Source organism: Ovis aries, chromosome 19 (assembly GCF_016772045.2).
Source record: "Ovis aries strain OAR_USU_Benz2616 breed Rambouillet chromosome 19, ARS-UI_Ramb_v3.0, whole genome shotgun sequence".
Classification (NCBI taxonomy): domain Eukaryota; kingdom Metazoa; phylum Chordata; class Mammalia; order Artiodactyla; family Bovidae; genus Ovis; species Ovis aries.
This window is the reverse complement of record NC_056072.1, coordinates 8,078,377-8,104,509: the sequence shown is the minus strand read 5'-3', so window position 1 is coordinate 8,104,509 and position 26,133 is coordinate 8,078,377. Positions and strand designations below refer to the sequence as shown.

At 37.3% G+C, this 26,133-nt stretch overlaps 1 protein-coding gene across 2 annotated transcripts in view; it reads right to left on the bottom strand.

Annotated features, from left to right (window-relative positions):
* Nucleotides 1–835: 835 nt before the first annotated feature.
* The window catches only part of PDCD6IP (programmed cell death 6 interacting protein), a 69,835-nt gene continuing 44,537 nt past the window's right edge, over nt 836–26,133 (bottom strand). For both annotated transcript variants that reach the window (XM_027957967.2, XM_015102227.3), the window contains exons 10-18: nt 24,404–24,581; nt 19,227–19,338; nt 17,951–18,120; nt 13,514–13,762; nt 13,013–13,147; nt 11,791–11,885; nt 6,629–6,752; nt 5,235–5,443; nt 836–4,321 (exon numbers count right to left, since the gene is read on the bottom strand). In XM_027957967.2, the coding sequence (XP_027813768.2) occupies nt 4,147–4,321; nt 5,235–5,443; nt 6,629–6,752; nt 11,791–11,885; nt 13,013–13,147; nt 13,514–13,762; nt 17,951–18,120; nt 19,227–19,338; nt 24,404–24,581 (1,447 nt within the window). In that variant the 3' untranslated portion in view covers nt 836–4,146. The remainder of the gene's footprint in view (nt 4,322–5,234; nt 5,444–6,628; nt 6,753–11,790; nt 11,886–13,012; nt 13,148–13,513; nt 13,763–17,950; nt 18,121–19,226; nt 19,339–24,403; nt 24,582–26,133) is intronic.

The window sequence follows — 26,133 nt, the reverse complement described above, 5'->3', positions numbered from 1 at the left end:
CAAGCCCCTCAGGGAGAACTTGGTAGTCTCCAACCTAGAAGCCAGGTAAGTGAAAACCAACCAACAAAGATTTTACACGTATTAGGGATTCAGCTTCTCAACTCATTCCTGGAGCTAATTTGTTCAACTCCAACATACTTGAGACATACAAAATCAACACATCCTCGGATAAACTGCGTATTCTGAGCTACACAGTAAAACAGCTGCATCTGATCTTGAAACAGGGAAGAAGGAGGAAGAAAATAAGAAAATACAAATGTTTTCAAAGATGACCACTTTTCACCATCCCCTTTTCCCTGACCAATTGACTGTGGTAATCTTGCCAAACAATTCCAAAAAGTAACCCCCAAAATGACACCTGAGGAAGAGACTGCGTCATGCTGTGCTGAGTCGCTCAGTGGTGTCTGACTCTTTGCAATCCCATGGACTGCAGCCTGCCAGGTTCCTGTCCATGGGGATGCTCCAGGCAAGAATACTGGAGTGGACTACCATGCCCTCCTCCAGGGGATCTTCCCAACCCCGGGATCAAACCCAGGTCTCCCACATTGCAGGAGGATTCTTTATCAGCTGAGCTACCAGGGAAGCCTGAAGAAGAGATTACTCATCTGAAAGATCTGCGTTCAATCATAAGGGACGTTTGAAAACCATGATCATCTACAAGGTTGACAGCTGTAAGAAAACACTTAAACACTGTCGTCTTTTTTATAAGTCTCATGCGGTTAGTTCAAGTGGGTTATTTTTTTAATTTCCCAACCCACTGTTCAATGAAGAAATTAAGAGAAATATTAAAGCTGAAGGATGAATATTTTAAATAAGAATTCATACTACAAGGAAGTAAAAATCTTTCAACTTTTATTTCTAGGATACATTTCATCTGGACCCTTTTCTTTACAATTTTCCCCCTAAGAGAAATGAATACAATAAAAAATATAATCCAACTACCAGCAATGTTTGTAACCAGAAAAGAATCTAAAATCTCTGGCGTGATAATATAGGATTTCTTTTAAAAAATATAAACTTCATACCAGAAATAAAGCCTGAATATTCTCTTTTTCTTTAAAAATATAATTTTTCCTTCTTTGCCTTTCCATGTAAATCTTATAACCAACCATTTAGTTCTAAAGTCTTTTAAACTTGTAATTAAAATGCAGTTTTTCTCCTACTTTGTATCCTGTTCTGTACTGTGAAGCAACTAATAGCTGCAAAAGTGTCACACAAAAAAGAGAGATGGCACTAGGTTGTAGCCAGATTCTTCTAAGACATACTGATCATTCAAAAAAAAAAAAGCTCCCCATTAACAAACTGAAACCTACTTAACGAAGTGCATTTTGCCATGTTTATGAAACTAGAAATTGTGTACAATGCACTTTTGCAAACTATAAAGCTCTAATGGAAAACATTTTTTAAATCTGACTAGAAAGGTTGCTGACTGATATAGAAAATCAGTGACTCTTTTTCTCTAACTACTTATATTTGGGGAGAGGAAGACTAGAAATTGCAAAGAAGTTGGGTACACAGATCTCACAAAGACTGACTGGCTTGCAATGGCATATGACTATTATTCTTAAATGAGAATAAAGACAGAGGGGCACAGGAGTACACCATTATTTGACACCAGACTCAGAAATCAAGCCATCTGTCTCAAACTAAGAGTAAGAAATGTTAGTTTTTATCCCCACTTCAGACCAGCTTTTCAGATCATTACTTACAGTCCATTTTAAAATAGCATTCCAAAGCCCAGTATAAAGAAATAAAACAGAAATAGTGTGCTTTAGGAAATCAAACAGCCTAACTATAAACATAGGTACAACATACCTGAACCAGAGTGACACTCTCCTTCCTTTAAATAAAAAGCATTATCCATAACTTTGTAGGGTATTTTCTGGAACACAGAAAGCAAAGGATAAAAAAGTTTGGCAACAAAAATAATTCCAGTGAGGGCTTCCTTGTTTGTTAGGATGCAAAACAGACGAAAGAAAAACTTTTCACGTGTCACCTTAGTGGAACTAGACAGCTCCATGAAGACACATTGAGCAACGAAGGACTGTGAAAACCTGGTCACCTGTGGACACAGGTGACCTGAAGAAAGCATCTGCATCCTCTAGAGGAGGAGGGAACAGACAGGAGGGAATGGGCAGGGAGCCGGGGAGGCTGCCACGAGGGTCTATGGAGGCGCCTTTCCTAAAGTTTCTGAACCATCTTCCTGTGGCTCTGAGAACAAGCCCAGCCCAGCACAGGAAATGAGCCAAACAGCTTTGTAACTTCTCTTTTGGCCCTCTGATGCACTTACTCTTTTCTAATAGTGCCTTCTTTCCCCAAGAGAATATTCAGGCCAATTTTGTTTTTTGGTTTTTTCTGTATTAGTGAGAATTATAAACTAGCAATTTGGGATACCCCTAATCTCACTGAGTATTTTCTGTTGGTGATGGTACCTTGAATCGTAAGGAGGAGGAACTTAAGTGCCATTTACACAAGAGTCAAACAAGTCCATGTCATATTCTGATGATTCCATATTAATAGAAGTCAGCTATGATATGTAAAAAACTATTTTGCCAAGGTTTCAACTACTGAACTTTAAAGCAATTTCAGTATTGCATGTAAGTCATTTATACTGAAGTAACATGCCTTCATGTTTTCTACATACAACAACAAAGTAAGATTTTTTTTAAATATACATATATTTTAAACCAATTAGCTCCCTTTACAATCACACCTTCAGCCCCACATTTAAAAATATAAACCCAAACTGTCAAATGAAAACAACAATGGACCAACTGACAGCATCATTTAAATGAAACAACAATTCAAGAAAAGGTTAGCATTAAAACTTTGAAAATAAGCACACACAGATTCACTGGAATGCTGCTCGGATGGCTGGTATGTTCAGATATGAGCCTCACAAAGAACAGACCCCACTGGGGTGTCAGACAGCTCCTTCCTCTCTCACTTTCTCATGACGCACGCCTGTGCATTCCACCAGGCAAGCCTCACTGAGGTTTATACAGCACTGAGTTATCCGAACAGCACAGACTAGTATTAAATACACAGCCTATTCCAGAATTGGCATATGCTCCCAACAACTGTTTTGTGTACTCCCTGAATTATAAAATAGTCCAATCCTTTAGGAGCATAAAAATGAAAGGGCTTATCATATCTATTCATACACATTGTGCAATAAATGTTACTAGGTTAAGACAGTAAGGTGAAAAAAAGGACAGAAGGGTACAGTAAATTTTCTTTAAACAATTCCATTACATTAGACAGTACTATTAATGACATGTATTTATTTTAACCAGATTATGAAAAAAGGAAAAAATTTTTTACCAGAATCTGTATTGATTTCTTGGAGAAGTTAGTAATAAAACATTAAATATACATATTCACTTGAATATTTGAAGAATCTTTGGTAGCAATTGTTTCTTCCACATTATAAGATTTTTCAAAATAAATGTCAAAATTAATTTACTAATCAGCATATGAAAGATAAAGTATGGTTATTATTCTTTTGGTTTTCCTATAAGATATACTGAACCTGACTATTAACTTGCATCAATCATGCACTTAACACAGGATCTGTTTAACTTATGTACACATAAAATGAGAATCTAGTACCAGGAAGAAATTAGACAGCAATGAGAATCAATGACAAAACATAACAATAACAACTGTTCTTAAGGAATTTATTTTTAAATTAAAAGATTTACAATGTTTTGATTATGCAAAATAGCGTAAGGAAAATCAAACCAAATCAATAAACCAAGAGAGAAAGATAACTTAGTTTTCTTGTATATCCGTACTTAAACCACTGTTGTAAGCATCTGATGTTCCAATCACGTACTTAAGTGTAATAATTTCAAACGTTTCACCGGTGGGTTTAATTTCTCATTTTCAACTTTTATGAACTGTAATGTAATTTAATTCAAATTCTATTATACTTAGTGTTTACACTGCAACAGCAGCAAATCGCCCAAGTTCAATCAAGTGTGGAACTGGGGCACAGCTTCTAGCCGCAGACAGAAATTATACACTGCATTCAGTACAGTAGAGGACGTTATAGTAACCAGAGCGTAGAGTTTAGTACACTTATTGCAGGGTTGGTATTTCTTTCCCTTTGAACTGAACCAGCTGAGCTTCTGAGCTGACATATTACTGCTGTGGATAGTAAGACTGCTGTGGGGGCTGAGGGAAGGGGTATGAAGGCTGCTGGGGTCCCGGGTACGGAGCCTGCCCAGGGCTCTGGTGATACACTGGTGGATACGGCATATTATACTGGCCATACGCATAAGGATTGTAGCCCATGGGCATGGGCATTTGGCAATACCTGATGGGAAGAAGAACAAAAAAAAGCTACATCGGTAAATCAAATACTAGAAAATGAACCATACAGTAATTATTCTAAAATGAAGTTTTTTTCAAGAAAACCACATTTTCCTCTATTTCTCAGTCTATTAGAGAACAGTGGAGAGAGAAAAAAACAGCTGTTCCTAGGTACTTGCTAGAGAAAAGAGTTCTATCCTGTTATTAACTGAAATGAAAGAAAAAAGTACTTAATACTACCCAAGTAAAGACTCTTGAAGGAAATAAGATTAAATATTCAACCATCACCAAGAATAAGAACAGAGACTCTTCATTTTACTGTGGCAATCAAAGTCCATTCCTGTTTTACAAGATTCAATGTTTACGGCAATGCTCATAGATTTATACTGGTTTCACAGGTTTAACATTTGGAAGATACAATTTACTTACTAAGTCTGGTAGACATCTTAAAAGGAAGTTAACTGTCTGGATTTTTAAGATTACAAAAATAACAAAGACAGCTGATCTTTAAGTATATGCCATAATTAGGTAGATTCCTGGTTCAAGAGTTGATAGGAATGTCAAGACGTCAGAGTACAGGTATGTGAGGAAGGCCTTATCAGTCTTGCTAAGTCCAGAAAAGGCACCTGTCTGTTTACACCTAAATAAAGATGACCAAGGAAGCACATTCTGAATTCCATACCAAAGGTATGTTTACTATAAACCCAACATGTAAAAACTAAAAACAAATTAAATAAACCTGGGAAATGGCTATTCAACTGCTCAAAGTGACTATAACTTACTGTATTTCTATGTGAGCTGACAATGTAGTCTATGGGACACCTCCATTCAGAGAATGGGTGACCTTGTTTTTAAAAGACTAACCAGAGTTAGAAACATTAGCCAATTCACTAGGACAGACAGAGTTTCAGTCTTACCCGGGATACCCTGGATAGGTCGGGTATGGGGGTCCCTGGGCCTGAGGCAGGGGAGCTGAACCAGGAGTCTGTGATGGAGCTGGTACAGTGGTCCCAGTGCCTGCCGGAGCCGGGGCTGGAGCTAGAGCTGTAGCCGGAGCTGAAGCAGGAGTTCGATTTGCTGGCAGCACAGGAGGTGGAGGCCGGGCTGGGGGCTGGGGCTTAGCAGGCTGTAAGAAAAAGTCGGCACTGACTACAACACAGGTCAGCTTTCTGTCAAATTGCTATCAATTAAAATGAGTGACAAACATGAAGAAAATAAAATAGAATGAGTGAGAGTGTACGAGAAACTCCAGAATCCAACCGAATGCGTTTCCAATTCCCATTCTTAAATGTGAGCTCACCACTCCAGGAATGTACCATAGCTGAAAAATAATTCTCCAATTTGTGGATATTCCATAGCACTGCTCTCTTCCTGATGCCCAATATTTAATCATTTACTGCTCCCATCTGTGGTCACACATTTGAGGGAGGAGGAAGGAACGGATCAGATAGCGTTTTTCTCTCTTATCTCCTCCTGGCCCCATGATTTTTCATATTAAAATTTCAAACACCAGAAAACTTAAAAGAGTACTATCATAAATAATCACATAATTACCAATTAAATTTATTAATTATTAACATTTGGCCAATTTTGCTTTACCTATAATTATATTCTATTTATCTCTACATATTTGCAGGACCATTTGAAAGTTAAGCTGCAAACTTAAGGACACTGGCCTTAAAGATTTCAGTATACAAGTCCTAATATTCTCCTATATAATCACAATACCATTTCACCCTGAGAAAATTAATAGTTACTCCAAAATTAATAATTATTCCCTAGTATTACTGAGTATCCACCCTACATTCAAGTTTTCTTATTTTTCATAAAAACACCTATAAGAGTTTTAACCAAGATCCAACTGAGGCCCATGTACTACATTTGATTTTTGGGAGTCTTTCCTCTCTTTTAATCTAGAAGCCCTCACCATCTACCTTTTCTCTTTCTATAATATTCGCCTTTAGAAAACCAAGACAAGTGTCTCAAAGAATGTTCCTGTTCTAGGTTGTCCAAGTGTTTCCAACAGCACGATTTAATTTATGGTTTTATCACTGTCTTTGCTATAAACTGGAAGTTGGTTCCAAAGACTTCATTAAACTCAAGGTAAACATTTTTTAGCAAAAATTCAGAAGTGATCCATGAATAAAGAATGCGTATTCTTTATACTGCAAAATATCAGAAGGCTGGTCACCTGATCAAAGTGGTGCCCACCAGAGCTCTACAAGGTAAAGTCTGTGTTATCCTTCACAGCTAGCAAAGTGTCACAAACACGTAAAACTTCCATCTTAGAAGGTAATGGTTGCTTACTGACCGGCATGGTTCTTGGTGCTGGAGTTGGCGGCGTCGGTGCATGCCCCCCAGCTGGAGAGGACTGATACGTGGGTGTTGGGATTGAAGGAGCACTCGGTTCTCTGGCAATGCTTTGTTGCAAGTCCCTTATTAAAGACAGAAGCATTAGAAATTAACACAATTTTGAAAACCAACATCTGTAAAATCCAGATATTTTTCTTTCTTTTCTTCATGTATGAAACACAGAAAACAGAATCAAAACAATGATAGTATTTTAAAATATACTATATATTTCTGTCCTTGGCAAGAACTAATTGAAATCATCTTTCTTCCTACTACTGAATAAAATAATTCTATTTCTGAAGATAAGGGGAAAAGGTAAACTTTTCCAGAGCCCATAATTATAGCCAGAGTAAGGAACATGTTAAACTGAGCAAGCAGTCCTAAGAAACTGCCCTCTCTCTAGTAAGACGTCAGCCCCTAGATGAGAAACTCCTAACATAAAAATCTAAAACTGATCAGAAAACCACAACTGTTTACAATCTCCTACCTAATATTTTAATCACTGTGTATCAGTGTTTACAGAAAACAATGGAAATTTCTTGATGAACATTTTCTGAAGATATCCAAAACACGGCACTGAGATACCTTAAGTTAAAAGATGCCTCACATAGGTAATCTCATTAAAGACAGATGTTGAAAGCACCACTAAAATACAGCATCAAAACTTTTTAAAAAATTTAAAGACTCCTCCAACAGTAAATTGGAATCTATCCCCAAATTCCGATAAACAAAACCCTAAAGTAAAATACACTCTTATGAAATATTTGGTATTGATCAACTTCTCACTGTGCTGACTCACAAGCACAGAACAACAAACACAACATGCCCTCAAGTGTCTGCGGCAGGCCCTGCTGTCCTGATGGAACGATTCCAGCAAGTGTCCCCAGACCACACTTTCACTCTCAAAAACAAGCCCAGTTGAAAGATAAATTAGACACTCCATATATAAAAAAGATGAACACACATTCATCAAGAAATCACAAATACTTCCTAAATGTTTATAATCCGTAATAAATGCTTACAATATAAACTACAAGCTTTTAGCCCATATTAAAATTTTAAAAGGTCAGCTTCTGAAACATTTAGTATATGTGTGTCTATATATGTATCCCATATATAGTAAATATAATACATTTAATAGTTTAAGTATTTTACTCATCTATAATTATCTTAATAATTACCTAATTAGTTGAGTATATTCAATCATAAATACAATATCTAACATGAATATAGATATAAAACATCTTTCTTTCCTTTGAAAAACCAGACACGGTTGCAGTAATTAACACATTTATAGGACAAATGAGAGTTTCCTAGCCACTAGATGAATTTCCTAGCCACTAGATGAATTTCCTAGCCACTATATAAAACAAAGCTAGTAAATCACAGATCCATCTTTATCTGTTTCATGAACTGGGCTTCTCTACTAGACTGAATTTGAACCAAGAGTTCAGCATCCTTGGGGGCCAAGGATGGGAACACAATCTGAAAAATAAAATTACAGACTACTTGATGGTGACTATAAAAATAATTCAGAATCTCCATAATTATTTAAATTTGGTATAATTTTACAAAATGGAAATATATTCACTTGATTCAAAAACTGACAGACCACTATCTACAAATTCTCATTCCACCATTCACTCCCACAAACACACAGACACTATACTATTCTTTCTTATGAACCTGTTCAGAGCTTTCTGGTCAAAAATAAACCAATCCAAATGCTCATTTTTATTTTCTCCCTTTTTACACAAAAAGCATATTTCACACTAATCTGTAATCTTTTTTTAACATAAATTATTCATCTTAAGAGATTTTTGTATATTGGTAAATAGAAAACATCCTTTAAAAGGAAGTTGGATTAAATACTGTATGGGTCTGCAATTCAGACCTTACCGTGTCCCACAAAAGGGTTGCCCCACTGTGCACTCCCACAGCAGAATGAGACTTGCTCCCCAAAGTGTGCCGATAGAGCACGCTATCAAACTTCCAAATTTTGACAGTCTGAAAAATGCCATTTCAGAGTAATTTTAACTCATATTTATATTGAATGAGGGGAGGTATTTTTTCATATGCTTAACAGTCACTTTTATTTCATCTGCAGAATTTCTGTTCACATCCTTTGCCAATTTTTCTATTGGGTTTTTTCCCCTCTTCATTAGTATCTCAGTTTTCTTTATAAATTTGGTAAATTTGCCTATTGTCCCGGGAATAAGTTCCAAACACTTTCCGCCAGCTTATTACATTTTGACTCTGCTGATCATGTTATGATGAACTTACTCTTTTTTCTTTAATGGCTTCTGGATTTTATGTCAGAATCACAAAGACCTTTCCTATTCCAGCTTTACTAAAAATTTCTCTCATTTTCTTTTCATTTCATTTTATACATTTCAAGTATGATCTGTTTGGAACTTATTCTGTTGTAAAAATAACTTTCGTTTCCTAAATGACTAGGCACTTGTTTCTTAACTTCTATGATTTAGGATTTTTTTTTCTTAAAACACTAAACTCACTTAGGGATTTAAATCTCTTCCTATCTTCTGTCTTTAGTCTAATCATGTGCCAGTACTGTGTTTTAATTAGAGACAATATTATATATATTAAAATCTGGTAAATTAGTTTCCATTACTGTTATTTTTATGCAGTTTTTCCTGGCTACTCTTGACTTTTTTCACCTTGAGCTTTAGAACAACTTGTTGACTTTTAAACGAAAATGTGTTTTTTTTTTTTTAATCAAAATTATGTTGAATGGATAAATTTATTTAGAACTGACATCTTCATGAAGCTGTCTCATCCTATCTAAGGACATGATATGTCTTATAACTTGCTCAAATCCTCTCTTGTGTCCTTGAACAGTGTTTCAAAGCTTTCTTCATACAGGTCTCATATATGACAAATCTACTCTTATGTATTTTACTTTCTCGTGACTATTTAACTGAGGTCTTTCCCTCCACTGTATCTTCCATGTCTTTACTTGTATGAATGCTCTTGATGGCTACAAATTATTTTCACAATCACCAATTCTTTTATTATTTGCAGAGTCTGGCTGCTGATTCTTTTAGGTTTCCAAGATGCACAATCATAAAGTCTGTAAACAGTGGCAGTTCACGATTTCTGTCTCTCTCATCGCCTTTTGCCCAATGGTGCTGGCTGGCGCTGCCAATATGACACGGAATGACAGCACTGACAGGTGGCACTGGTCTTTAGGGGGAATGTACATAGTTCCTCATGCTTTTTCCTCATCTGTGAAGACCATCTTTTTCTCCTTAGGTGTAAGGATACTAAACCAATCACTGTACTCATGGTCATGCTCATGTTCCTTCATTAGTTAATATCCCGGAGAATACGAACGACAAGCATTTTATTTAGAACTTTCACATCCATATTCATAAATAAAACTGGTCCAAAGACTGCTCAGTTTTACTCTTTTCAGATTTACTTACTACTAAAACTAATTTGGGTTTATTTTTAACCTCTAAAACCATTTTTAAAAGATTTTAAATATTTGCTTTTTAAAGGTTTAGTAGAAAAGCTGATAACAAATGGCCCTGCTCTATCTTGGGGCTGGAAGGAAATAGCTCTTAAGTTCTCCCCATTCTTCTACTGGAAACTGTTTTAAGCACGGACAAATGAGAATAATGGTGAGGTCATCTGAGGGGCTCAAGAAAGGCTCCTGAGTAGTAGTCTCTGGGTTCTTCATATTCATCGCTAATGACCACCTGACTTTGAATATACCTGAAGGACAGGTGGGCCGGATATAAAATCTTTGTCTTATATTTGCTTTCCTTGAGTTTGAATAGCAATCATTCCACTTTCTTCTAGCATGCAGTGATGCCAGCCTAGGTTTTTTTCACCTTTTTATAAACTGAGCTGATCTGTCTGCCTGACTGCCTTAATAGGATTCTGCCATTTCCTTTTTTAAAGAATATTTATTTGGCCAGACCATGTGCATGTGAGATCTCAGATCCCCAAGCAGGGATCAAGCCGATTCCCCCTGTGTTGGGAGCACAGAGCCTTGACCACTGGGCCACCAGGGAAGTTTGGTCATTATCTTTGAAGGCTAATAATGTATATGCCTTAATACCAATAAGTGTTAACAGTTCTTACTCGTTTTTCCTGACCAAATGACGTATACCCTTTCAACAGGACTTATTCTAAGAATATTCTTGAGTAATATCATTAAGTATTTGTTCTGTTCACTGTTTGGGATTTTCTTCTTTGAAGGGAATTCAGTTTTATGTATGTTAGATCTTCTTTGCCCACCTTCTCTACTTTTTTTTAATCCTGTTCCTTGCTCTGGTTTCATTTTCTTTGATTCCTTCTTTGCTACTCTTTGCTCCTGTGTTTTCTTCCCTGCCTTTCTTGCTTTGGCTCCTCCTCATTTCATCTCACGTCTGTGATGGTTCTGTTCTCTTCCAATTGTGTCCTAAATCCTGACACTTCATATTTTATGACCTCTTGTTTCCCTACCATCTTCCTTGAGTACTGGCTTTGTTTGTGGCAATCCTTAGTGATTGTTTCCTAGCCTTTTTTTTTTAACTCACAGTAAAATTTCGCCTGGTCTGTGACAGTGCTATTCTGGTGAATGTTTTTCATCTATTAGTTTGTTAAATTTTGCTCTTTCCCATCTTAATGGGCACAATGCTGAGTCGGCTCTCCATTACTCCACGCAGAGTGAGTACTATGTTGCTTGCCCAGTAGGCCCTAGAGAAAGTGCTTTTGCTGACATTTACTGAGCTGTAAATCCTCTCTCCCTCATGCTGTGCCTGCAGCTCCATTCAAGGACCCCATCTGCCTCTTCAAGGTAAACTGCTCGTGTTTGCTGGCATTCCCTGAGAAAGTCACGTGAGCTGTGCTGCCATCACTTCTGTGACATCACTATTCTCCCTTCATCTAGAGTTTGTGCTCCTTTACATCCTGCTGTTCTTGAATCATGCAGCTGGTTGCCTGTTGCTTTGTAAACCACCACAGAGGAAATGAAGGAAATTGCTAACTCACACTGCCAACACACCACAAGGGTATCCACATGTGATTTTTCTAAAAGAGGTAGCAAGAATATAATTTTTTTTTTAAGAAAAATACTTCAAAAGTACAATTTGATACAGAAAATAAACTCACTTTAAGAGCTCATCCCTTTCTGTCTTCCGTGCGAACACTATATCACTGCACTTGTTCTGGAACCTGACAAGTATTTCAGTCAGCTCATTGTAAAACTACAAGCAAAGAACAAACATCAGTGACAAACCAGAACAATTTTTAATCTAAGAGGAACACAATTTAAAGCTCATTTGTCAGTAACAGCTAAAGAACTAAAACCCTCTGCATGAGAGACAGTCATACCACTTAAGTCCAGTACCTTATTGTTAAATATGACCTAAAATATTTTGAAAAAAATAAATAAAATAATCATTAGAAAGTGCTGTCACCAAAAATTCAGTGACAAGTTAAGTTTCATGATTGTGAACAAGTTCCCAATTCCTAGAAAAAAATCTACTACTTAATAAAAACAACCTATTTAAGTGGAAACATTAGATTTGCATGTTCATTTCAGAAACGCAGGCATCATTTCAGAAACCTTTCGAAGGATTTCCAAAAGCACTCTGGAGAGTTTTCTCAGCTTACCTATTTCAACAAAGCATTTTAAATCAAATTAAAATGGCATTTTACTATCCTCTCTCTTTGGAAGGTTTTGGCAGTATTTCTGTGCTCTCTTTAGAGGGTTTTACATTATACCTACTGTATTAAAACTGAGATAACTTTATTCAGTCATCATTGTAGAGTTAAAGTACCAAAAGGAATTACGTACTTGAAAAACTTAAAAAATCACTTGCTCCCCAAAATTGGTCAAACCAAATATAAGCATTTCCCCAAAAATATTTAAAGGAAAGGCTAGAAAATACTGAAACATATTCAGTAAGCACTCTAAGACAGAAGCATATCACAAATTTATCATCACCTAAACCATCGGCAGAGACTATGAAAGTCATACCAACCCCCTTCCCCATCACGTATCAGCTCTGACTACGACTCCTATTCCCTCATAATTCACTCAGATTGGCCGACTTTCTATCATGTAACAAAGTATTGCTGATTCTTGCTAAATCCTGCTACCTGAAATGAATGTCTACGCATACTCATTCTGCAAAGTTCCCATGAAATCCACCACCTTCATTAAGCTTTCTCCCGCTTATAACAAAGCTCTCGGGGGCCAAAGTCATGAAAGCTAAAGAATTCAAGATGAAGAATGATTTGGTCCAATTGGAAATACCAATTAACTTCTTAAACTATATCCTCACGGCCACACTGGTCAGTTAGCTCTTATTTTTTGTGTGCTTCATACCTTTGTGCCCTCCTTCAGATTAGCCACAAGTTCAACAAAGTTGTCATACGCAGCAGCTAAATTCTTCAAGACTTCTTCTCTTAAATTGGCTTCATTGTTAGATTGTTTCATTTTTGAAAATTCCTGGTGTGAGACCTTATGAAAAGAAAGATTTATGCAGTTATATATATTTATGAAATTAATATCACTCATGACATTTTTACTGATACTTTTCCAACTATGAAAATCACCTATGATTACATTGAGTTATTATTAGATATTTACCTAATATATTCCCTTTGGAGTAGCACAGTACTTTATAGCTTTCCATTAGTAAAATTACCCCAAATTCAGTGGGCATGAAAATATAACCAACAGTTTACAGGCTTCTATTAATATGGAATACTTGCCAAAAACACAATCCTAAATAGATAGATTTAGTCCAGATTATCCCTCCTGTATACAGATGATCCCTTCTGTAATTTTTTAAATAAAAATCTTACTAAAGTATATAAACTTTACCTGAATATTTTTAAGAAGTCCTTCCTGTTTCTTTAGAGACTCCTGGACTTTAGTTGTGAGACCCCCATAGATTCGATCCAATTCGGTAACAGAAATAGCTTCTTCATTTATCACACCATCTTGAGCCAGAGCAGTCAGAAACTTGCTCGTCATGTCAAAATTCACTGATTTCAGGTCATTCTCCAGCCCCTCTCTTTCCTTCTTTACTTCATCAAGATTTGTCAATAAGGATTTTAAGACATTCACCACCTGTACAATTTAAAAAAACTTTTAGCTGAATTGCCCAAAAAAAACCAGAAGCCAATTACCAGAAGGGAATTATACAAAGGTTCACCAGGGTCAGGGAGAGATGATTTCTCAGAGAGCCAAGTATAATTCAGACATCAGGTTTACTTACATACAGACACTGCTGTACCTTTAGTGGTTCAGCCTGCAATGGCAGCAGCAATAATGAAAACAGATTTACTGAACATTTATCATGCCCCAGGCACGATCCTAAACACTTCACAGATTTAATTTAATGCACTCCCTACAAAATCCCATAGAGTATGTATTTCTTACCTCTATTCCACAGATGGAGAAACTGAGTCTCAGAAAAATTAAGTCACCGGCCTGAGGTTACACAGTTACTAAAGCAGCAGAGGTGAAACCTGAGACCTAAGTCTGCCTGACTCCAAACCACTCTCTAACCACGTTTATACTTTACTGTGTCCTCACGATGATGTAGAGGAAGGTGTGTTTTGTCAAGAGATACCCTATTTTGCCAACATAGTGAGATTGAGAGAGGGAGACATGGAGATAAAAATAGAGATAACGATACATGGAGACAGCACTCGAGAGGGGGAGAGAAAAAGAGAGACAGAAAGCTCTAAGTCATACACTGATTTTAAACCCTGGGAGAGAAAGAAGGGGTAGGTCCTATCTCTCTTCACATCATGAGTTCTGCCTCTCATTCAGTCCAGGCGGTCTCTGCCTAACAGCCACATGATTCATAAATGCCTAACACCCCTATGTGGTAATAGTGTTTCAGGGTTCAAGTGCCTGCCCTGTAAGGCCCTTGTGAGCTGCTCCCTTTCACTCACAGCTCTTCACACTTCACCTGGGAAACCCCAAGCCCCCATTCTGCTTGACCAAGAATGCTCAGAGCAAGAAAGTGGGCAAAGAAGGGACCGTCCAAGAACCCCATCTCCACCCCTGACTCGCTTCTTACCAGCAGCAATTTCAGCTCCAAAGGTCTCCTCACCTACTGCCCCTGCCTAAGAAGCTGTCCTGCTCTGCAGTCCATGCCCTTAGTCATCAGCTGCTTGACAGGAGGGTCCAGGGCGACCTTCCCATGTGAAAACTGAAACCTGAGGAAAAGCCTCAAGTTTCTTCTACATTTCAGCCTCTGTTAACCACCATTTATCTCCTAGGTGTCCTCTCTTAAATGCAGAGTCTCTTAACATGTTCTAACATGACTCCCAGAGGTCTAAGAAGCATCAAACCACAGACACTCTAAAAGGAAGAAGAGGGCAAAGAATCACGGCTGGATGGGCACAGCAAAGTCTATTAAAGGGGCCTAGTAGAATCTGACGTTAGACAAGCAGGTCAAAGTCTTGCTTGCAAATGACTTCCAGGACATATTATTAAATGAAAAAAGGAAAAAAGCATATACACTGTATGTCGCATTTTCAATGAGAAGGGAAATCAGAATATAAAGCTATACACACACATAATACGTTATGTTTATCTGTGTGCATATGTATTTTTCACAAATACAAAAGCACTAAACACAGACCAGACACTAATGAATACTGTTACGTATACAGAGCAGATGAGAATAAGGTGGAAAGAACAGGGCTGAGAGTTCTCTACAGGAACCTTCTGAACCATGAACATTCTTCTACCCATTCAAAACACAAAATTAAATCAAAACTGCAATACAGAAACGAAGGAATCTAGCTGTCCAGCAAAGTGAAACATGATGACATAGAAAACAATATTTCAACTCTTTGATTATACTCCCTTAGTGAATGTCATGGGCTTTGTTACCGTATAACCAAGGACAGTTTACCTGGAAAATTCATCTGCAAAACAAGGATAATAATAGTACCTTTATGTCAGGACAGTTGGAAAGGCTGAAGTAAGTCCATATAAGTGCTTAATGCAATTTCTAACACAGGCTAAGTGCTCCATAAGTAGGAGCCATTATTATTAACTGTTGGTTATGTCTCACGGTTTAATTCTCTAATTTGCATGCACTGTGGACTAAAAAGGCTTAAGCACAGAAGCACTCAGACAAGAACAGAGGAAAAATGAGGAACAGACCAAGAATTAAAGTATCCTTTATTCTGCTGAATTATAAGGATTTCTATAATCATGTAACACAGTTTGTGTTGGGGGATACAGTAGCATATATATTCGAAAAGGTTTTGATAGCTTTACCTCTTGATAAATTTAAATTGATAATGGAATCTCAACCTTGACTTTAACCCTATGTGAAGGTTGCTTGGCCATTAGGAAAGTAAGAAATGTCATTTTCTTCTATACGTATGTTATGCCTAACAGAAGTTCAAAAATTTTATAGAAGTCAAGTGAAATAAAGCTAGGGGAGAAATAGGAATATGCAGAATTAACTTTTTTAAAAATAGTCTAGTAAACAAAGCTGAAAGTCAGGACTATCTTGAAACAGACTGTCTTATATAGTATTGAAACTAACATCCTCTCAGTACCTAAAAACAGCTGCCCAAACAGAACAGATAAATAACTAGATAGTTGGCCTCTTCAGAAAGAAAGAAAAAACAGCCCTACCCATTATGCTTGGACCTCTTAATAAAACAGGTACTTTGTATCACGTTAATAATCAGCAATTCAAATGGCTGGGTGTTTCTCATAAGAACTCTGGCTAATGTGTCATCAACTATGGTGACAACTATCTGAAGGAACTTTAATAAATAAATGATGCTTGCCTTTTCTGATAAAGATACATGATGAATGAATATATACAGCACTGAAAATTGTTGGTTACCTCCATGCAGAAAATCTAGTTTCAATAAAATAACTTCATATTGATTGTCAAACTTTTCTTCCCCTATGTAATACTGTTCTGGATTAACAGAGCAGCTATTACAAATTTAAAAAAAAATTTTTTTTTTCCTTTTCTATAGAGAGCAGAATCAAAGAACGAAAGCCATGTAAGTTCTGAGTTGTGTATGTGACACTAAAAAGAAAAAAAGGGGGACATTAAAGAGAGTTCTAATAAAATCAAAAGAAGCCAGGACATGCTGCTGTTCTATGGGTGTCTCTTCTTTACAAATTTAATATTTCAACCACCTTCCTTTTCTCCTCGACATCCTCAAAGCATCTGACTTCACAGTGGTCATTCTCTCTGGCCCCCAACCAGAGATCCAGGGTCTGTGCATATCCCCTGATGCCGTTTTCCCTTCACTTCAGGGGCTGGCTTCCACTCAACCTCTGGTAGCTGCTCTGCATACACTCACTCTCGGATCCTACTCCTGTTCACCTTTCTGCCTGTCCTCTGTTCTCATAATGTGCCAATGTCCTAAGGAGCCACCTAGGCAAGGGGCTCCAAATGCTGGAACGTTGAGAATTCCGTCACCTAAAGCCCCCACACGTCTCAGTTTCTACCTGTATCCCGGTTATCTCTGTGTATGTCTCCTCTCCTACGCCTGCTTGTGAATGGGGAGTGAGGGCTGGCCATCGTGTGTACCGAGCGCAGTGCCTTACACAGCAGATGCCTGTCCATTAACTCTTGGCTGAATGAATACATGAAATGCTTCTGAGCAAAGACAGATAAGAAATGACAATGATAACTTCTGAGAACTACTGTCACAGGAAATTCACCTCCTTCAAGGTTTCAGGAGTATCTCTTGCCCTTTGGCTTACTTTCCTGTGTGCTTCAGGGCCCCTATCTCACCTCACAGTGATCAGTCACACCCATCCCCTTAGGGTCTCAGCCAATCACGCTCCCATGAGCCTGTACCCAGCAGAAATACCATGCCAATGTGATCCACTATTTAACATACACACCTTGACAACCCTCCCTTCAGAGGTAGGCCCAGGGAAATATGGTAGAAGGTGGCATATAGAAAGATGCAAGAAACACAGAATGTGGCCAGAGGAGGATCTGGCCAATCCAGTCCTTCCCCCTCAAAGAAGTGCCTTTACTTCCAAGTCGCTCCCTTTTATCAAATTTGAATTAAACACTGTGACTATATACAGCACTGAGCTCACAGAGGAAACATTCAATAAATGGATAGTAATATAACGTTTACACAGTGTATATATATCATGTCGCTCTAAACACAACCACCTCCATGTACATCAGTTTTTTTTCAAAGGTCAGTAAGAAGAAAACTGGGCAATTCACTGTGTGTAATGGCTTGAACATAGCTGTCAGAAGCGGCCGGCCACCCATATCAAAGCACACATCCTCACCTCACTGCCCTGCATTGTCTTCGCCGGGTTAGCAGAAGGGATGGCGGCATTCAGCTCCGGCTCCGGCTTACACAGAAGTGCAATGGTGTCTCGGTGAGCCTGGTAACGCTCCTTCACCTGTCCATCTGCTTGCACAGCTTTATCCAAAACGGTTCTGAAGTTGTTTCCCTCTGTAGAAGAAGAAAACAATGTTACCAGAGCACAGTAATGGTTTTAACAGTGAAGTGCATAAGCTGGTTGTACTTTCAATTTTGTTCCCCAATTTTACCTGTCTCCCTGCCAGCCCGAAAGTACCAGATGACAGAAACTGAGCTCCTGTCAGTCTTTGCATCTCTAGTGTTTTATAACCTTAAAACACCTTTGTGGTTACAATCCACTAAATAAAAGCCAATTGACATTAATCTTTTTCTACAACTCATGAATACAGAAAGATAACATTCACTCCAAAAACTGTTACAACTTATTTCAAAAATGTTCCTGTCTCAAAGGATCACTCTTTAAATTTGACTTATAAGAAAAGCAGATACATTTTTAGAAAATTCACAATAGTATTAAATACTTTTTACAGAGAAATAAAGCAAGTCTAGATATCGTTTATCTGAACAAGCACAAAATCTTCACAATCAAAGTCTTAAAAATAATAATTTGGCCTCAGGTTAATTTAAAACTCCTCTTTTACTACCTGGTGGTATCACTGCTCTGGAGAAGGCAGTGGCTCCCCACTCCAGTGCTCTTGCCTGGAAAATCCCATGGACGGAGGACCCTGATAGGCAGTAGTCCATGGGGTCACTGAGAGTCGGACATGGCTGAGTGACTTCACTTTCACTTTTCACTTTCATGCACTGGAGAAGGAAACGGCAACCCACTCCGGTATTCTTGCCTAGAGAATCCCAGGGATGGGGGAGCCTGGTGGGCTGCTGTCTATGGGGTCGCACAGAGTCGGACACAACTGAAGCGACTTAGCAGCAGCAGCAGCAGCATCACTACTAAATGAAATGAAATCACAACACCATATACTTATATAAGATCTCATTTATCTTCTTTTATAATATGCAGAAAGCTTGGAACAGGAAGTAAGAGTTACAGGATCATTTTAATATTTTCACTTTCTTAAGAGTCTGAACTTATCATGGTGAACATCCTTGTTATTTTTTATCTTACATGGAACTGAAGCAAAACACCTGGATTTTCATATGGAGCCTAATTCAATCAAGCAAAAATTGTGGATACAAGATGAGAACTTACTCAAGTGAAAGTCATTTAGGGACATTTTTACCTGTTCTTAAAGGCTTATAAAGTTCATTGGATGGCGTTCTTTGCCAACGTTCCTTGAATTTTGCCCTTAAATCATTGTCAGTCGCTTCTTCTTCATCCAACAACCTTAATGACTTTTAAAAAGGACGCAAAGCAACAGTGAAATATCATTTCTGGTGTAAAAAACTTTAGAACATTTTTAAAATGATCATACTCAATATAGGTGAGAATTAGTGAGCTAGGGCTATTCCTACAGTACTGGTTAGAATATAAATTAGTACAATAATTTTCACTGTAGAAATCCAAGTCATAATATACTGAACAAAACATCTTGTAAAACTTAAGGCTAAGTTAGCCATTACCTTACTCAGTGAAATTAAGAGGACTAAGAGATTATGTATATCCATATACCAAAACTACTTTTAAATGATTTTTTTAAGATTAAATAAACAGAAAGCCTTTAGAACTTTGAAGCCATAAACAAAACAAAGGGAAAACTGATTAATTCATACAAATAAAAGATTTAGACATCAACCCAATACAACAAACTGAAAATTAACATTAAAAAAAAAGCCTTTCGAATGCAGAGCTGAGAAAACAAGACAGTAGAGGCAGAAACGTAAGAAAGTGCTAATCCACCAATGGACTCAAGTGCTAGAGTCAATGGTACCTGTTAATGCCTGACCATTTAGAGCAGAGATCTGCAAATTGTTTGTCAAACGTTAGAGTAAATATTTTAGGACTGGGGACTACAGTCTCACATATTCTTTTTTTTTTTTTTTAATAACTGTTTTCTAAAAGTGGTAAAAATCATTCTTAACTAGTGAACCATATAAAACAGGCCACAAGGTGGAGCTGGCCTACTGTCCATAGTTCACCAACTACACATTCTCTAGTGGCTCAGAGTGTACATTTAACAGGAGACAGGAAACACAGGTGGGGCTAATATGAGTAGGAGATCAGATCAAAGGCACTCTCTTCCCTCAAATGGGGACTTCCAAATAGATGACACTCAGTGGATGAGTATTTAAAGGAAAACTGACCAACTGAAGGGAATTTGACCATCTGAACCCTGGCTCTATATAGAAAAGAAAAGAAGTATCACCTCAAGATTCCTAATCAAAAGCCTGAACTTAGGGATGGAAATGACTACCTGTATGACACAAACTCCTAAAATGAATTTCAAAATAAAAGATTAACCACACACACACATACACACACACAAAACCCTCCCAAAAAAGTTTTAAAATACAGGAAACACACAAACAAAAACACTGAAATAAGAGGAAACAAACCGGTATGAGAAAAAATCAGGAAAAAATAACAAATCACAGAACCAAACCACAAAGACTACTGACCCTGAGATAAGATAAAGAATATAAACTAAACATATTTAATATGTTTTAGAGTAAAAGTATGACAGGAGAAAGAAGATGAGAAGAACTGAAAAAGAGCCAAATAAAATTTCTGGAAATTAACGAAGTTATAAAATTAGGAAGCTAACTGATAGCTAAAAAAACTGCTGGAATGTAACTGAAGAGAACTAGTGAACTGGAAGACACTCCAGAAGAAATCAGGCAGAAGGAAGCACAGAGCAACAGAAAACACAAGTGGCTGGAAGACCCAGAAAGTAAACTGAGAAGATTCAACATCAGAGATGGAGAAAGACATAATAATGGCAACTGGGAAAAAGCAATATTCAAAGAAGTGAAAACTAAGAACTTTCCAGGATGCATGAAAGACACAATTTCTCAAATTCACTGAATCCCATGGAATATCAAGCAACTTAAATAAAAGAAAACCCATGCCCAGACACATCATAATAAACTATAAAAAAGAAAAGTAAGTATACAACTTTCATGCTGTTAAAAAGCGGGGGGGGGGGGGGTGAGAAAAAATGGAGGGAACTCAATAAAACCATAGAAAGTGAGGGTGAGGAGAAACCAAAGAAAGAAAACAGAAATCAAAAGAGAAAGACAAGTGTTATAGAAAAATATGGTTCTAAATATATGAATAATTTAACCGTCCAGAAAGAGATTGTCAAGCTCAAAGTAAAAATCTTATTACCATATGGTATTTGCAAAAGACACAATCACAAAAACACACAAGTTGAAAGTCACACACACAAGAAAACTACAGACCAGTATCCCTTATGAATATAACTGCAAAATGCTCAACAAAATACTACCAAACCAGATCTAGCAGCACATTAAAAGAATTCTACACCATGACAAAGTGGCATAACCTAGGAATGCAAGGGTGGTTCACACTTAAGAATCAGTTAATGTAATACTTCATATTAGTAGAATGAAGGGAGAAAATCCATGTGATTATCTTGAGACACAGAAAAAATATTTGACAAAATCCAACACCCTTTTATGATAAAAACACTCAACTAATTAAGAACGGAAAGCAACTTCCTCAATCTGAGAACAGCCATCGATGAAAAACTTAATAGCTCGACAGTGAAAAACTGCAATGTTTTCCCCGAAGATATTGATCAAGTCTGAGGACTCTCAATGCTTAAATCAGGATTGAACTAACTGGCGCAATTACAGTAAGAAATAAAGGGCATCCAAAAGTGGAAAGGAAGAACCATCGCTAGTTGCAAATGATATGCCTTTTTATATGAAAAATCCTAAGCAATCCATAAAATAACTATTAGAGATAATAAACAAATTTAGTAGAGTTGCAGAAAACAAAATCAACACACAAAATCAGCTGTATTTCTATACTCTAGCAATGAAGAATCCAAATAGGAAATTAAGATAATTCCATTATAACAGCATCAAAAATAATAAAATAACTAAGAATCACTTTAATCAAGGAAGTAAAATACTTAGAGAGTGAAAAGTATAAAACACTGCTGAAAGAAATCAAATGGAAAGACAGCCTCTGTCCATGGACTGGAAGCCGTAATACTGTTAAAGATCAGTGATATTCTTCAAACTGATCTAAACATTCAATACAATCCTCATTAAACTCCTACTAATTTTGGGATTTTCTACATATAAGGTCAAATCAAATCATAGTAAGATACCACTTCATAGCCACAAGGATGGCTTCTTTCTCTTTTAAGACAATTATGAGGGTTAGCAGGGATGTGAAATTTGGAACCTTCATACACTGTTGGTAAACTGTAAAAGGGCACAGCTACTTTTGCAAACCAGTTTCACAGTTCCTCAAAAAATTAAACACAATATTACTGTACAACCCAGTAATTCCACTCCTATGTATGTAACCCAAGAGAACTGAAAACAGGTGTTCAAACATAACCTGTTCACAAGTAACAGCATTATTCTGAATAACCAAAAAGTGGAAACATCCCAAGGATCTATTCCTGATGAATGGATAAATAAAATACTTAATGATACATCCACACAATGGAATATTTAGCCACAAAAAGAAATGAAGTACTGACAAGTGCTGTGACATGAATGAACCCTGAAAAGATGCCAAGTGAAACGGGCAAGCCTAAAGGCTTGATTCCACTTATCTGCAATGTCCAGAATGAATGAACCTATACAAACAGAAGTCAGATCTGTAGTTGCCAAAAGCAAGGGGAATGGGAGAAAGAGGAGTGACTATTAACTAGCACAGGCTTTCTTTTGGAAGTGATGAAAATGTTCCAGAATTAGACTGTATTGGGGCTCATACAATATTGTGAATGTACTTAAAAACCACTGGATCGTACACTTAAAAGAGACCAAAATGGTGAAATTTTATATTATGTGAATTTTACCAAAAAAAAAAAAAAAGAAAAAAAGACACATATAGATAAATGTAGGTGATTTATGAAAAGAACCAATTAAATATCCTTATTGTGGAAATGAAAAATATGGGGGGGAGGGGGGATGCAATACAGCGGCTGAAGAACACAAAAGGCAGGGTTAAACAGGCAATCAGTGAGCTGGGAGGCTAGCCTCAGACAGTCCCCCACAGAGAACAAGCAACAGAAACGTTAGAAGACGTGAAGAACGGACTCAGAGGCACTGCCATCAATCTAACAGGAATTCATTAGGAGAGAATGGAGAAAAAAGAATAACTGAAGAAACAGAACCCATGAATCTAAGATGGAAAGGATCCAACAGATCCCAAGCAAGAAAAATTTATCATTTAGAAAATACATTAGTGGACACTTCAAATTATCTGAAAACCAAGACTAGAATTAAATTTGCTACCAGAGACATAAACACTCAAAAACATTATCAGCTTCACAACTTAATAACTTATAAAATGAAACTACAACAAAGAGAATAATAATGAGTCTAACTCATAAGGCTGTTAGAAGATAAAATAAACAAAAATACCTCATAAGACAGGCAGAAAACACACATACCATACACACTAATAAAGCCAGTTTTTCCCTAATTATGAGATGAGATTTTTTTCACATTGATATTTGTTTTATTTTAGTTAAGCCCTTAAGTAAACCTGGAAGGTATATATTCTCATTCCCAAGGTTCACACTATCATAGTATGTAAGTACTCTGTCTTTGCCCCAAAGTATTTGGAAACAGTGTAAATACAACTTCCTCTGATAGTTAACTGAAAGATTGAAACAGCATGGATTAAAGCACTGATAACAGAAGTCACCTAAAAGAGACATGACTCCTCAACTGTCAAAAAAGCAAAATAACCAGTTTGAACACATTTATAGTTAAAGAAACAAATGTATCAATTAGTAGAACTGAGGCAAAAGCACCTTAAAAGCAGAACAGCACTGGCAAATAGTTGACTTTAGCCAACAAATGTTAGTGCTACATTCCTATTGATAAAATGCCCTTGTCATCTGAAGATGAGCATGGTGGGCTTGGAAAACATATGATGGCCTAACTTCCTTAGTCTGATTCCTTGTTCACCAGAGACTGAATCTTTCACAAGAAAAAAAAGTCCTTAATAATGAAAAAGTCTGAACAGTTTGTGTGATAGTAATTTCCCACAATATACTAGTTTCACACAATGGTCATGTAAGTTTTATTAATGCGCACTTATATACCCTTAAGACATATGAACCCATTCTCACTCAGAATTCCTCTTGAGGCTGAAGGGCAGACTATGGGCCCCAATAAATTCACCTGAATGATGAGTGCTACCCTGTGAAACCACAGGAAGAAGCCTCCTTTCCCAATCCCTGCTGGACACCAAGGGGCCAAAGAGTATTTTATTTACCTGAAAAGCAAACCTCTTAAAACATACCTCGTCGAGGATTTCTCTATTTCTTTGTAGAAGTTCAGGTAGCTCTTTGATCAACTGATCAACAGTCTGGATGCCTCCCTGTTCAATCACAGATGTGGACTTGGTCAATATAGACTGAGGTACGGTATCTCCAGATATATCTTCAATTGCTGCTGGAAGATTGAGGGAAGCTAACACCCTAAAAAAATGAGATACTATGTCATCTAAAGGTCTAATCCTTCTTTCAAACACTAGCAGTGGAGTTATCACTCCAAAAAAGTGGATAAGCCCTGTAAATGGAAACATAAAGCAAAGACAAAGGAAGAACAGAAAATCAGGAATTGATAAAATTAAATAAAACATCATTAGAGAATTAAGTTAGATTCACAATTCAGAACTGAGCACAAAAATGTTTAAAAGTTACATTAAAATATACTAGATACCTTTGGCTCACTGGTTAAACTTTACTTCTTTCATCCTAAGCAATTAAAAGTCAAAAACTCTATTTTAAAAATGCGATCTTTTATCACACTCCTGATTGATATACTGTCAGTGACAAAAGAGAAATAATACACTAAATAGTTATAATTTCACATCAGTTCAGTCATTCAGTCACGTCTGACTGTGATGCCAGGGACTGCAGCACATCAGGCCTCCCTGTGCATCACCAACTTGCATAGCTTACTCAAACTCATGTCCATCGAGTCGGTGATGCCATCCAGCCATCTCATCCTGTGTTGTCTCCTCCTGCCTTCAATCTTTGCCAGCATCAGGGTCTTTTCCAGTGAGTCAGTTCTTCACATCCGGTGGCCAAAGTTTTAGAATTTCAGCTTCAACATCAGTCCTTCCAATTAATATTCAAGACTAATTTCCTTTAGGACAGATTGGCTGGATCTCCAAGCAGTCCAAGGGATTCTCTTAAAAGTCTTCTCCAATACCACAGTTCAAAAGCATCAATTCTCTGGCGCTCAGCTTTCTCTGTAGTGCAACTCTCACACCCATACATGACTACTGGAAAAACTATAGCTTTGACTAGACAGATCTTTGTTGGCTAAGTAATGTCTCTGCTTTTTAATATGCTGTCTAGATTGGTCACAGCTTTCCTTCCAAGGAGCAAGTGTCTTTTAAGATCATGGCTGCAGTCACCATCTGCAGTGATTTTGGAGCCCTAAAAAATAAAGTCAGGCACTGTTTCCACTGTTTCCCCATCTATTTGTGATAAAGTGATGGGACTGGATGCCATGATCTTAGCTTTCTGAATGTTGAGCTTTAAGCTAGTTTTTTCACTTTCGACTTTCACGTGCATCCAGAGGATCTTTAGATCTTCTTCGCTTTCTGCCATAAGGGTGGTGTCATCTGCATAACTGAGATTACTGATATTTCTCCCAGCAATCTTAATTCCAGCTTGTGCTTCATGCAGCCCAGCTTTTCTCCTGATGTACTCTGCATAAGTTAAATAAGCAGGGTGACAATATACAGCCTTGACGCACTCCTTTCCCAATTTGGAACCAGTCTGTTGTTCCATGTCTGGTTCTAACTGTTGCTTCCTGACCTGCATACAGGTTTCTCGAGAGGCAGGTCAGGTGGTCTGTATTTCCATCTCTCTCAGAATTTTCCACAACTTATAGTGATCCACACAGTCAAAGGCTTTGGCATAGTCAATAAAGCAGAAATAGATGTTTTTCTGGAACTCTCTTGCTTTTGCAATGATCCAACGGATGTTGGCAATTTGATCTCTGGTTCCACTGCCT